General features: G+C 41.8%; 1 protein-coding gene across 1 annotated transcript in view; it reads right to left on the reverse strand.

Annotated features, from left to right (window-relative positions):
- The window catches only part of ush2a (Usher syndrome 2A (autosomal recessive, mild)), a 1147097-nt gene that overhangs the window by 543383 nt on the left and 588556 nt on the right, over positions 1-15158 (reverse strand). The window contains 1 exon segment of the mRNA XM_034188044.1: positions 12731-12878. Coding sequence (XP_034043935.1) covers positions 12731-12878 — 148 coding nt within the window.

Genomic DNA, 15158 nt, shown 5'->3' on the forward strand with positions numbered 1-15158 from the left:
TGACTGAGAGTAAGTCGGAGTGATCAAAAGAGAGCGAGGTGTGTGGAGGTTATGCAAGGATAGTCAAACAAAAGGGATCAGAAATTTACACTATAAGCCAATCCAATATATTTAGATGGACACAAAAAGCAAGTATCAGTTATGCACAGTGTATCAAAGAAACAAGAAGTTACGGGTAACTAGAGCGAGACACCATCTCCCTTCTCCTTCTACACCTCTTCTATCCTTCTCTCTACTCATTTTAATCTGTCTGTTCCTCTGTGAGGCACAGATCAAAGTCCCTGACTCAGTCTGTGTGTGAGTGTAAAGAGACAAATCTGTGAGTTTGTGTTAAGCGAAAAGATGTTTGTGTGCTCTGTGCCCCTGTTCCCACTTTATTCAATTCTCTTCTGCCCTATTTTCTTTCCGTGTCCACTGATTTCCTGTGTTCTATTTTGCTCGTCCCCTCTGCTGGTTTTGTTGTTCCTGTAGCTTTCTTATTTTACTTGCATTCTTTTATATCTAAGGAAATACAAGCTTCTCATCTCTGCTTTCTCTGTATACTATTATTTTACATCCACTTGCCTTTGTTCTTCCTTCCATCTTCATGCTATTGCTTTGTGCTGGCCTCCTATCCACTCCTCTGTCGAGTCACAGGCAATATCATTTCTTCTCTCTTTTCTCCATCACTCTGGTTTGATTGCTCCTTCTGTCACTCTCCCGATTCATACCTGACTTTCAATCTAAGTTGGTATTGTTGGAGAGAGGTGTGTTACAGTGTGCTTCTCTCTGCATGAACAAAGAGGCACATTTTGGTTCTCTGCAATATTTTAATGAACTTCTCTTCCAGAAAACTTTGTGTGCAATCTTGAAATTTAAAACACTGGCTACGGTAGTACAGAGGGATTGTGCCTTATCAACATAATGCAGAAGCATATTTCAGAAGAGCTGCACAACACAACATACAGATTACATGTATGTCCATATCTGCAGTGAGGTACAAGCAGGAAGTGAATGCTGTGTGCACAGGATTTCCCAGCTGCAGCTGATGCAGAGCTCTGTTGTGAAACAGGGAAAAAAAAATTCCTCTGTGCGCAAAAAATTTGAAGAAACAATTACATCCTACACTTGTTTAGTTCATGCACACATAAGCGTGCATCAGCATGTGGAAAATTGTCAGGCGTGCACAGTCTTGTGTTAAAAAAAACTTGTATGAGAGACAATAGTGTTTATATGGATAATAAAAACAGAAATACATTTATTGAGCACAGAATAGATTTTGTTTGCTCAGACAGAAATGTACATGTTGTGAGCCACCTTGCCATGGCTGCATGCACTAATTTATCTCATGCTCACAAATTAAACAGACCAGGGCAATGAGTTATATGTCACATGCACACAATGATTCCCTGTGCAATACTTTTTTTTTGGAATTTTGTATGGCCAATTCAGAGCTCTGTGCATACTGTGCACACTTTGGAAGTTTGGTCGTTTGAACGGGTGCAACTCGAAGAAAAAACTATTTTGTACATTCTTTCAGCTGTTCTTATTTGGGGTTTCAGCAACAGAAACATGCATTTCCACCTCACACAAATCTTTACAGACGTTCAGTGAATTTTGGCCACAGGAGAGTGCATCATTACATTTGTTTAATTTGGCTGCTTATTTTACTTGAATGTAAATGTATCTGTCTGTGTGTGCTTGCAGGCACACATGCCTGTGCACTGACGTATGTGTCACTCAACTTGTAATAACACCGAACACAACACTGGCCACATCGCAGGAGTTTTGAACAAGTTTGAAATGCTGCATTGAGACGCATTTTCGTAATGCCGTTGCACTGCACACCTTCATTACAATCATGGCAAAATGAGTATTGTATTGTATCACTGCGAGTGAGTGGCCAGCATAAGCCCATCAATTGTGGTCCCAAGAAACCCAGTGACAACTGTGTATGCTTGTTAATTCTGAATAACACAGTGTTCCAGAGAAAACATATAGCAGCATAATGACCCATGTATCTGAAAAATAAGTGAAGGTATTTTTCTGCCACTCGGCATTTTTTCTTTCTGTCACACAAAATGTGCTGACAAGAGCCCTGTGACACTAAATATACTGTATATAACACACTGGATCTTACTGTGAATCCAAAGCAAGATGTTTGTTTTGTTGTGGCTGATGAATTTTCTGCTGAGATGATGATTAAATTATCCTAGTAGACACAGAACTAAGCATGCAGAAATAAGACTTTTCTGAGAAGCAGCGGGATAACTGGACAGCCAAGTCCATCTGAGCCCCTGCATCCATTTGAAATATGGCTCCATTATTATCATGTCCTGGAGATTTTCCATAAAACTGCTGCAGTGAGAAACCTCCAATAGTAAAGGTAAAAACATGAGGATCTTCCCTGATTACCCTCCATCAGTGGCAAAGTGAAGGGTGCTATTCAGCAGAAACAGGCAACTATTGCACAACCAACCTGGCATCAGATATGGTCTGCTCTACCCAGTGCGATTCCTGGTGACGCACAACGGCTTCAAGAGATCCTTCACTGACATGCAGAAGGCCGAGGAGTATGCTGAGTGTCTCACCATCAGGATCAAGCGGTAGTAGTTAAACGAATAATTTACCATACACCCCACCTGGACAGAGACCATTATTACTTTACACTCCTCCTCCTTGCCCACCTCCTGGCTGAACTGACATCCACACAGGTGTTGCCATAAACAACACTTATTGTGTTGTTGTGTTGATCAATGTCCAGGGGTGCAGAACATCCACCATGATGGCCCCTTCAAACATAACAGGATTGAGGCCAAGTGATGCACGAAGGAGGATTCAAATGTCATAAAAAATCGGAGCTGCCTCGAATACCTCGTACCGCAGTTGGCACAATCATTTGGCCACAGCACATACACTCCACATTCAAGTCGTGCTGGAAACCCAATTGAACGACATCCAGATGAGGTTGTACTGCTATCTGACTATGGTTGCAACATTCGTACAGCAAGTCGTACAGCATGTCATTACGTAGGTCGGACCATTCGGACTACAGTGGAGGGGCTGCACAAAATGATCGGCCACATCACACCCTGGCTGAAGTGGTGAACGAGCTAGCCTTCACACCAGTGGCCGAATGAGGGCAAAAGATGCCAAATGGTCATTCGACCCATTCTCGGCCAGAATCGAGGTGCCACCCACGAACTTCCAACAGCACTCGCTGGACACTTAGAAAATGCGGGGCCATTTGCATAGCCAGCACAAATGTAGAGAGCAGTCCACCACTTTTGAGCTGCAGTCCAAGTAGTGAAAGCTCAAAGGGCAGTCAGTGTGTCGTAGCCGCCCGCAAGCAACACAAATGGTGTGCCAGTGTGTCGTTCTACCCTCCCCCCACCACACACACACACACACCACGATCCAACATTGTCAAGGTGTGGCTGAGGTGGCGAAGGCTCAAACGGTGGCTGGAGTGCAGTGCAATCGCTGTTCAGTGCAGCGCGCACATCTGGACGGCTGTCATGTCCATGATGAAACAGCTGAGAGCTGTGGAACACCCATCATGGCATATCCAGCATGTCCCACTGGAGGTGGAATTACTGGCCCGCAGCGTGCCCACACCACCACAACAGAAATAAAATTAAAAACCCAACTGCTCCAGCTGCGTGTGACAACACCAGCGCACCATCCGACCACACAGCCACGTCACGTGACATGCAATCGCTGATTATCACGGCCTAGGTGCACCCACTGAGGCAATCAAATGATGCCAGCATAAGTGGGTGCACCGAAGCCATCAGATGAACACGCGCATTCACCAAGGCGATCATAATGTTGCAGCTGACCACTGTGTTATCACTACTCAAAGCTGGAGAACACATATCATGCCATGAAGAACATAAATAAATGGACTGCATTTATATAGCGCTTTTCCATCTGCATCAGACGCTCAAAGCACTTTACAAATAATGCCTCAGATTCACCCTATTGTCAGGGTGCTGCCATACATGGCACTCACTACACACCAGGAGCAATAGGGGATTAAAGACCTTGCCCACAGGCCCTTAGTGATTTTCCAGTCAGGCTGGGATTTGAAATGAGCATCTTCTAGTCTCAAGCCCAACACTTTAACCACTAGAACATCACCTCTCAACACACCACCGCAATGCACTTATGTTGCCAGGCTCTCATGACATGGTGAAAAAAATAAAACACATATCACCTCTGGAATGCTTTCAGCTGTGTCTCAGTGTGCACTGTAGACACCATCAGCCAGACTGCCCCATGTGAAAATATCTGTCTGATAATGCAAACGGTGCTGGTGAGGCAAATGTCACATCCACCATGAAAGTTATAGTCCACATGACGCAGTGTCCTTCGGCGTGTCGCACACTGATCGGGCAGAGACATATGGATACATGGACAGACCCTCTGTGTGGCTGGCTGATGTGTGATGTGAGCACATCAATTCATTCATGTAAGTTTATTAATTCCTTGTTTATGTTCATGGCCAAGGTTCATGAACTGGCCAAGGTTCATGAAAACTGTTTACCTGGCTTGTTTGGTGTAATTTTGTCAGCACAACCTCGCCTGTGTGACTTTACAGTTTTTCTTTCATTCTGGCATACTGCATTAAAACAGTGACCCTAAATTCACCCCAAAACTTAAAAATCAAATCAGAAAAAAGTTTAACAAGGCATATATTTAACAAACCATTTTTATAACTTAAAATAAAAATATAAATTGTAAATTTCAAAAACATACAACCCCAAGTCCAGTGAAGTTGGGACATTGTGTAAAATGTAAATAAAAACAGAATACAATGATTTGCAAATCCTCTTCAACCTATATTCAATTGACGTCACCACAAAGACAATATATTTAATATTCAAACTGATAAACTTTATTGTGCTTTCATTTGACTATTATTTTATTTTATCAAACTGATAAACTTTTATTTGTGCAAGTATTTGCTCATTGTGAAATGGATGCCTGCAACACATTTCAAAAAAGCTGGGACAGTGGTATGTTTACCACTGTGTTACATCATCTTTCCTTCTAACAACACTCAATAAGCATATGGGAACTGAGGACACTAAATGTTGAAGCTTTGTAGGTGGAATTCTTTCCCATTCTTGCTTGATGTATGACTTCAGTTGTTCAACAGTCCGGGGTCTCCGTTGTCGTATTTTGCGCTTCATAATGCACCACACATTTTCAATGGGGGACAGGTCTGGACTGCAGGCAGGGCAGTCTAGTACCCGCACTCTTTTACTACGAAGTCACGCTGTTGTAACACGTACAGAATGTGGCTTGGCATTGTCTTGCTGAAATAAGCAGGGACATCCCTGAAAAAAGATATTCCTTGGATGGCAGCATGTGTTGCTCCAAAACCTGAATGTACCTTTCAGCACTGACGGTGCCATCACAGATGTGTAAGTTGCCCATGCAATGGGCAGGTACACACCCCCATACCATCACAGATGCTGACTTTTGAACTTTGTGCTGGTAACAATCTGGATGGTCTTTTTCCTCTTTTGTCCAGAGGACACAACATCCATGATTTCCAAAAACAATTTGAAAAGTGGACTCATCAGACCACAGCACACTTTTCCACTTTGTGTCTGTCCATTTCAAATGAGCTCGGGCCCAGAGAAGGCGGCAGCGTTTCTGGATGCTGTTGATGGATTTACTTTTGCGTTGCATGGCAGAGTTTTAACTTCCACTTGTAGATGTAGCGATGAACTGTGTTAACTGACAGTGGTTTTCTGAAGTTTTCCTGAGCCCAAGCGGTAAGATCCTTTACACAATGATGTTGGTTTTTAATGCAGTGCCACCTGAGGGATCGAAGGTTACGGGCATTCAATGTTGGTTTTCGACCTTGCCGCTTATGTGTAGACAGTTCTCCAGATTCTCTGAATCTTCTGATTATATTATGGACTGTAGATGATGGAATCCCTAAATTCCTTGCAACTGAACGTTGAGAAACATTGTTTTTACTGTTGGTCTATTTTTTCCACACAGTTGTTCACAAATTGGTGATCCTCGCCCCATCTTTGCTTGTGAATGGCTGAGCCTTTTGGGATGATCTTTTTATACCCAATCATGACACTCACCTGTTTCCATTTTGGTGTTCTTTGAGCATTCATCAACTTTCCCAGTCTTTTGTTGCCCTGTCACAACTTTTTTGAAATGTGTTGCAGGCATCCATTTCAAAATGAGCAAATATTTGCTCAAAAACAAAAAAGTCTATCAGTTTGAATGTTAAATATCTTGTCTTCATGGTGTATTCAATTAAATATAGGTTGAAGAGGATTTGCAAATAATTGTATTCTGTTTTTATTCACATTTTACACAACGTCACAACTTCATTGGAATTGGGGTTGTATGTAAAAACGTAGCATAAACAAAGTTATATACAACAATTCACATTAAAATGCAGGAAATTCTTCGGGTGTTTTTGTGGCTATTTACATGTAATAAGATGCCACACAAATTATATTTGTGCCACTCAGAAAAACAATTCCTGTCCACTGCACATCAGAGGCCCAAAACATTTGTACAGATATTCCACCTCAATATCCATGTGTATTTTTCCCTCATTCCTTGTTTTTGTAGCATTTTTTATTGGTGTTGGTACAGACTGCCCTGACTATGTTAGTGGCAAAAAAAAAATAGAAAAAGGTGTTTTGGACTTGGGGAGGTTCTCTACCTAGACTCCTGTGTTCTCCGTGCCTGAAACCTCCTTACTGCTGGAGTGGTGTGTGTCTGCATCCACTGACCTCTATATATTACTGAATCACTCTTTTTGAAGCAAACCGGCCGCCATATTACCACTCCAATTTCCCACTCCTGAAGGCTCTTTTCTATTAATCATTAATGAGGTGCACGCAACTTTATTCTTTGTAATTTTGTTAAAAAATACCTTCATGTACAGCTATTAACTGCACAAATCACCAGATCAAAGGCTGTGGACGAACATTTCACCTGTGAGTATGATTGAAATGGGAAGTAATGAACAATAATTTGAAGACTTCTATCCCTTATTCCAGCATATAGGAAAATATAATAATAAGTGGCTTATTACTCAACATGTGTAGCCATATGTGTTTTGTGTTTGATGAACTATTTTAAGACATTTATTAAGTCTACTTGTGCATAGTTTTGGTGCTTTAGGTGTTGTTGCAACGAGCTTTATTACTTATATTAGGCTGAAGCTCATAAAGCTGTGTGTAATAAATGTTGTCAATGCAGGGAAAACTAACTCTCCTGTAGCTAGTTAAGTGGTGTTTTATTCTTTTAGTGCAACTATACTCAACAAAAATATAAACGCAACACTTTTGGTTTTGCTCCCATTTTGTATGAGATGAACTCAAAGATCTAAAAATTTTTCCACATACACAATATCACCATTTCCCTCAAATATTGTTCACAAACCAGTCTAAATCTGTGATAGTGAGCACTTCTCCTTTGCTGAGATAATCCATCCCACCTCACAGGTGTGCCATATCAAGATGCTGATTAGACACCATGATTAGTGCACAGGTGTGCCTTAGACTGTCCACAATAAAAGGCCACTCTGAAAGGTGCAGTTTTGTTTTATTGGGGGGGGGGGGGGGGATACCAGTCAGTATCTGGTGTGAACACCATTTGCCTCATGCAGTGCAACACATCTCCTTCGCATCATCCGTGAAGAGAACACCTCTCCAACGTGCCAAACGCCAGCGAATGTGAGCATTTCCCCACTCAAGTCGGTTACGACGACGAACTGGAGTCAGGTCGAGACCCCGATGAGGACGACTGCATGCAGATGAGCTTCCTTGAGACGGTTTCTGACAGTTTGTGCAGAAATTCTTTGGTTATACAAACCGATTGTTTCAGCAGCTGTCCGAGTGGCTGGTCTCAGACGATCTTGGAGGTAAACATGCTGGATGTGGAGGTCCTGGGCTGGTGTGGTTACACGTGGTCTGCGGTTGTGAGGCTGGTTGGATGTACTGCCAAATTCTCTGAAACGCCTTTGGAGACAGCTTATGGTAGAGAAATGAACATTCAATACACGAGCAACAGCTCTGGTTGACATTCCTGCTGTCAGCATGCCAATTGCACGCTCCCTCAAATCTTGCGACATCTGTGGCATTGTGCTGTGTGATAAAACTGCACCTTTCAGAGTGGCCTTTTATTGTGGGTAGTCTAAGGCACACATGTGCACTAATCATGGTGACTAATCAGCATCTTGATATAGCACACCTGTGAGGTGGGATGGATTATCTCAGCAAAGGAGAAGTGCTCACTATCACAGATTTAGACTGGTTTGTGAACAATATTTGAGGGAAATGGTGATATTGTGTATGTGGAAAAAGTTTTAGATCTTTGAGTTCATCTCATACAAAATGGGAGCAAAACCAAAAGTGTTGCGTTTATATTTTTGTTGAGTGTATTTAAAAAAAATCTACTATTTCTGTTTCATGACTTTTGTTATCCATCCACTTTTGTTCATGATGTTACCAATACACACACACACACACACACACACACACACACACACACACACACATATCTGTGGAATCATCAGCAAGCTTATATATATATATATATATATATATATATATATATATATATATATATATATATATATATATATATATATATATATATACGTACATATACGAGGGCTGTCAATAAAGTAACGGTCCTTTTTATTTTTTTCAAGAACTATATGGATTTCATTCATATGTTTTTACGTCAGACATGCTTGAACCCTCGTGCGCATGCGTGAGTTTTTCCACGCCTGTCGGTGACGTCATTCGCCTGTGAGCACTCCTTGTAGGAGGAGTCGTCCAGCCCCTCGTCGGAATTCCTTTGTCTGAGAAGTTGCTGAGAGACTGGCGCTTTGTTTGATCAAAATTTTTTCTAAACCTGTGAGACACATCGAAGTGGACACGGTTCGAAAAATTAAGCTGGTTTTCAGTGAAACTTTTAACGGCTGATGAGAGATTTTGAGGTGATTCTGTCGTTTTAAGGACTTCCCACGGTGCGAGACGTCGCTCAGCGCTCTCAGCCGCCGTCGTCAGCCTGTTCAAGCTGAAAACCTCCACATTTCAGGTTCTATTGATCCAGGACGTCGTGAGAGAACAAAGAAGTTTCAAAAGAAGTTGGTTTCAGCATTTTATCCGGATATTCCACTGTTAAAGGAGATTTTTTTAATGAAAGACGTGCGGACGGGTCCGCGCGTCGGGACGCAGCCGCCGCGATGCTCCGCCACAGGAAAAACACCTCTGTTGAAAGCCTTAAGGACAAGTTGGAACATGTCCTGCCTGTTAAACAATTTCTCATATACTCACTCCACTGAAAGCCATCAAAAGCCGCCTGGATTTTACAAATGGTTATCAACACGGAGGTGTTTTTCCTGTGCCGCCGCACGTCTTTCATTAAAAAAATCTCCTTTAACAGTGGAATATCCGGATAAAATGCTGAAACCGACTTCTTCTGAAACTTCTCTGTTCTCTCACGACATCCTGGATCAATAGAGCCTGAAATGTGGAGGTTTTCAGCTTGAACAGGCTGACGACGGCGGCTGAGAGCGCTGAGCGACGTCTCGCACTGTGGGAAGTCCTTAAAGCGACAGAATCACCTCAAAATCTCTCATCAGCCGTTAAAATTTTCACTGAAAACCAGCTTAATTTTTCGAACCGTGTCCACTTCGATATGTCTCACAGGCTTAGAAAAAATTTTGATCAAACAACGCGCCAGTCTCTCAGCAACTTCTCAGACAAAGGAATTCCGACGAGGGGCTGGACGACTCCTCCCACAAGGAGTGCTCACAGGCGAATGACGTCACCGACAGGCGTGGAAAAACTCACGCATGCGCACGAGGGTTCAAGCATGTCTGACGTAAAAACATATGAATGAAATCCATATATATATATATATATATATATATATATACACACACAGTGGTCCCTCATTTATCGCGGGAGTTATGTTCTAAAAACAACCCGCAATAAGCGAAATCCGTGAAGTAGTCAGCGCTATTTTTTGCAATTATTATAGATGTTTTAAGGCTGTAAAACCCCTCACTACACACTTTATACACTTTTCTCAAACAGGCATTAACATTTTCTCACTTTTCTCTCCTGTGTAAACACTCTCTTTTTTCTTCTGGGCCAGAAGATTATAAACAGACACACGCAAAACTCTCCCTTCGCTCACTGCCTCTGGAGGTACAGATGCGGGACCCGCAAAGAATCCAAGTCCTCTCTCAGTGGCCACGGAGCTCTGTGGCTGCGGTCAACATCCGCATCAAAACAGCGAGCGTCTTCTCTGGACCTGTTGCCAGATTTGGCGCAGCTCTGCACAGCAGACAGGAGGGCGGTGTGAGTGGCCCGCTGCTGCATTTACCGAGCCTGCAGACTCAGTAAGCGCATCGGAGGCAGTGAGAGCAATCGCGGTGATGCCGACAGGTGCCACGACCGGCCCGCTTGATAAGGACGCAGAACACAATGCGCTGTAAAAAAAAAGAAAAAAGCATGCAAAATTCAATGAGATATGAGTGAGTGAGAATAGAAGGGAAGAAAGTGTCAAAGTAATAAGAGAAAGAAAGAAAATAAAAAAAATAGCTAACCATGGCAGGCATGGATTTGGAGGGATCAGTCTTATATTATCTGAAGAACAAAAATATGTAAATGAGAGAATTAGCTCAGTTATTACTTGAAATTGTTGACGTTGTAATAAGCTGTCTATGTGCGGTCCACACTCTCACGAGTGCCACTAGCTTTGCTTATGGCAAGCTAAAAGTGGATGCTCTCATTATGGCTAAACAATTCTCCAGTTTCTGAGTATTCTGTGTTAGTACGCACCCATGGCCGACAAGCTTGATGAATTCCTGTGCAAAAAGTAGTTAGTTCCCAGATAATTGATAATGAGTATATCTCATCTACATTAATTCTAAGATTTACCAGTAATAAAATTATAAAGATAACTGAAGTTTTAATAGTGGCCGTAATAAATATTTAAGAAACCTAAAGTTTATGAGCAACTTCACCTGTTATTGCTCAAGCACACTGTAAACATTGACGATAGAGTTTGATGTGGAAGACTTCAGAAAGATACGACTGGAATGTTTTGATTACCATTTACAGTTGCCGATGAAAGACTTGGGTGTTAACTTCATGCTAAAGTCAGAACAAGAAGCTGCACTGAACGAGATCTATCTGGGAAGAGACACATTCTGTGTTGTCACTCCAACAAGAGCGGCACGCTGAGCAGGGTGGCGAAAGTAGTCTGACGAGCTCAATCTGTGGGCACGAGTTATCCCACAGTTCCATAAAGCAGAAATGTCAGTCCAGTGAGTGCAGTACTCTGAGCAGGGTGTGTGAGGTCTGCATAAGTTGGGAGTGGCAAGATGGCCACCAGTTTGCTTCATTGGATTGTACGGAGTGTGTGGGCCAATGAGCTATCCAGTAATATATAGAGATCAGCCGTCTGCATTCTGCTGTGTTCCAGGACTCTGCACTGGGGCGGAGCTGTGATCACCCATAAGCTCTCATCCGATCCACTGTGCAGATCAGTGCATACGCCGGTGGATCCACCTACTCTGGTTGCTCGTCCAGAACAAAAGAGAGATCATCTCCTTCATCATCAGAATCCTCACTGTCTGGTTCATTCTCTGATGACGCGCTGCTTGTTCTGTTTTGCTCCAATTCAAAAAGTAACTGAAGCTCTTGCTCAACATTCATAAGATGCCTCACTTTTACAAAAAAAGCACCACCACCACCACACTAACCACACATGACAAATACCCCACCAAAATAATACACACTCCAAACACGCCAAATATTTCTCAAATCTCTCAAATACCAAAAGTCTAATAGCTGTCTGCTTTTCTCTCTCCACGCCAAATCACCCACAATATTCCTTCACTCAGAAACCAAATTACGTGGCTTGGGGATCATTGTTATTGGCTTATGTAGTTTATTTTCCACCAGTGATGAAGACAAATTCATGTTTTGTTTTGTTTTTTACTTGTGTTGCTGTGGGCAGAGGAAGGAAGAGAAAAAGAAACTCCATTCACGCATGTCATGCGCGAAGGGCGGACCCATAAGCAAAACCACGTGGGGTTGGGGGGCTGTGATCAAACACACATGGGGTTGGTAACTTCTGATTGGTTAGCTCGTGAGTTTTCCACCGAAAAAGAAAGAGTCATGTGTCTTCCTACTGCTGTCACTGTTGCAACAGAGAAGGAAATGATCCTTTTGGCTGCGTGTGTGTACATAAACGTGCAGCAAAAATGAAAATAATATTCATGAAAACGCATGGGCGTAAAAAATACTCATAAGTCAAGTGATACTAAGCCTATTGACAAAATTTTAAAAAGTGGTGTAAAGGTTGAAGACTGCATGTTTAACACACATTCAAAGGAAGACTCGGAGTGCAGTGGATTGGGTGTTACATCCACTTAATTAGGTCATGTGACTTTTGATGCGGACGTGCATCAGTCAACTCCAGAGGGCTAATACAGCATAGTCATTGATATGCAAACTTAAGTATCAAGTAGAGATACAATGTACAGTAAGTATCAAGTGCCTGGCCTGTATTGTAATGAGTTTTCAAGTTCATGTGAATCTGTTCCTAGAGATGGAAACGTGCACAGTGCTCTAATGCCGCAACATGTGTGTTCTCAGGTTTTTTTTTTTATGTTTTTGTACGGTCTATTATGCTGGGTTTGTCAAAGACAAAAACAAAGTACCCATGTTACCTTTATTTTTGTAGTACAGTGTGTAGCTGAGGTTCCCATTTGGCTTGGGAGGAGATGTCCAGTGAACTCTGAGTGACCGAGAGCTCTTATTGGTCAGTTTCAGGAGAATAGGGCCTTCTGGGGCCATCTCTAAAGTGCGGATCTCTACCTGAATGAAGAAAAAAATGCAAAAGATGAGGGTTTTGATTACAACCTGTACAAAACAGAGACTGTATTGTTTGTTAAATGGTGTGACATCAAACAGATAGTAGTTTGTAACCATATCATGGGTTTACAAATCATTCAGCAGTGAACAGGGACTTATTTTTCACATTACTTTGATTATGGTAAGACATACTGAATATTGTCCTTAAATAAGTAAGCATTTGCATATCCTACAAAGATATCAACTTTGGAATAAATACAGGTATTTTAATGCAGCTCTGCAGAACAACAATTTAACTACTTTATGGTATGCCAACACTATCTGGGCTTGTAAAATAAATGAAAAGTCACAAACCAACAACATGATGAGAAGACTGTGAAAATTAAATATCGTGTCCCACAACATCTACATAAATGACATCTGAAGAAGCTGTTATTAAACAAGCAAAGGAATCGGGTATGGTTCAAGATGTGCACATAAATGTTACCCCTGGTGCAAGAGGTGTCATAAATGCAAATGGTGCCACTCTCAACTACACTGATGATTAAAAATCATGTTTAATTATTTGTGTTATGTATTTCTTGTGAGATTCAAGAAAGTGTGGTCAGTGTATTTTAAAATCATAAGATATAACCACCCATTTTATATTCATGTAACTACGTAATAAAATTCATCCATTTTATTACGTAGTTGCACTTTAAACTGTGCTTCAGATTGATTTTAATTGACCATGTTAGTCTTTTTAATGAGCTGCACAGTACTTGCAGATGGCTTTGTGTTTTATTTAAAGGGAAAGCCCTCCATAGACAGCACCCCCAAATGCAAGATTTCACTTCACTAAAATAGCATGCTGTACATACAGTGCACCTGGAAAGGATTCACTTTTTCCACCTTTTGTTATGTTACAGCTTTATTCCAAGATGGATGAAATTCATTTTTGCCCTCAAAATTCTACACACAATGCCCCATAATGACAATGTGAAAAAAGCTTTTTGTTTTTTGTTTTAGATTTTTGCAAATTTATTAAAAATAAAAAACTAAGAAATTACATATGCACAAGTATTCACACCCTTTGCTATGAAGATCAAAACTTGAGCTCAGGTGCATCCAGTGGAGCATGGTGGTGGAAGCATCATGCTGTGGGGATGTTTTTCAGTAACAGGAAATGGTCAGGACTGAGGGAAAGATGAATGCAGTAATGTACAGAGACATCCTGGATGAAAACCTGCGCTGAAGTGCTCTTGACTTCACACTGGAGTGACGGTTCATCTTTTAGCAGAACTATCATCTTTCAAAAGACCTAAAACTTGCGAGATCTGTGGCATTGTGCTATGTGATAAAACTGAACATTTTTTAGAGTGGCCTTTTATTGTGGCCAGCCTAAGGCACACATGTGCAGTAATCATGCTGTCTAATCAACATCTTGATATGCCACACCTGTGAGGTGGGATGAATTATCTCTGCAAAGGAGAAGTGCTCACTAACACAGATTTAGACAGATCTGTGAACAATATTTGAGAGAAATAGGTCTTTTGTGTATGTAGAAAATGTTTTAGATCTTTGAGTTCAACTCATAAAAAATGGGAGCAAAAACAGAAGTGTTTAATTTTTGTTCAGTGTATGCATGTATCCATTTATTGTGCATGCATAAATACAATGCCATCATACTAGAAATGACGTGTCTAGTATTTTGTGCGACAACTAAAATCAAGTGTTTGTTTTCTCCATTACTGCATGACTCATTCATTCATTCATTCATTCCATTTATGCTGCTTATCAGAGTCCGGGTAGCAGTGGCAGCAGACCAAGCACCTCATACCACACTCTCCCATCCTTGGCTAAGTCCCATAACTCTTCTCAGGGCATCCCGAGACATTTCCAAGACAGATGGGAAATACTATAATCCCCCTAATCTTTAGGGCAACAGCTCTGCCCTGACCCAGAGGGGACAATCTACTCTTTTCCGAGAAAGGACCATGTTCTCGGATTTGGAGGTACTGATTTTCATCCCACTCTCTTCACACTCATCCTTAAACGTGCTCAGTGTGCACTGGAGGTCATTGCCTGATGAAGCCAAAAGAAAAACATCATCCACAAAAAGCAAAGCTGCAACACTGAGGTCACCAAACTGGACAGGCTTCGGTCCCTGACTGCATCTTGTTGGTGACAAGGGGCCACTCTGGTGGAGTCCAACACCCAGCAGCAACACGTCCGATGTGATGCCGAGAATGTGGACACAGCTACTACTGTGGTCACGTGATCACGTGATGTAGCAATTCCGGT

Source organism: Thalassophryne amazonica, chromosome 2 (assembly GCF_902500255.1).
Source record: "Thalassophryne amazonica chromosome 2, fThaAma1.1, whole genome shotgun sequence".
NCBI lineage: Eukaryota > Metazoa > Chordata > Actinopteri > Batrachoidiformes > Batrachoididae > Thalassophryne > Thalassophryne amazonica.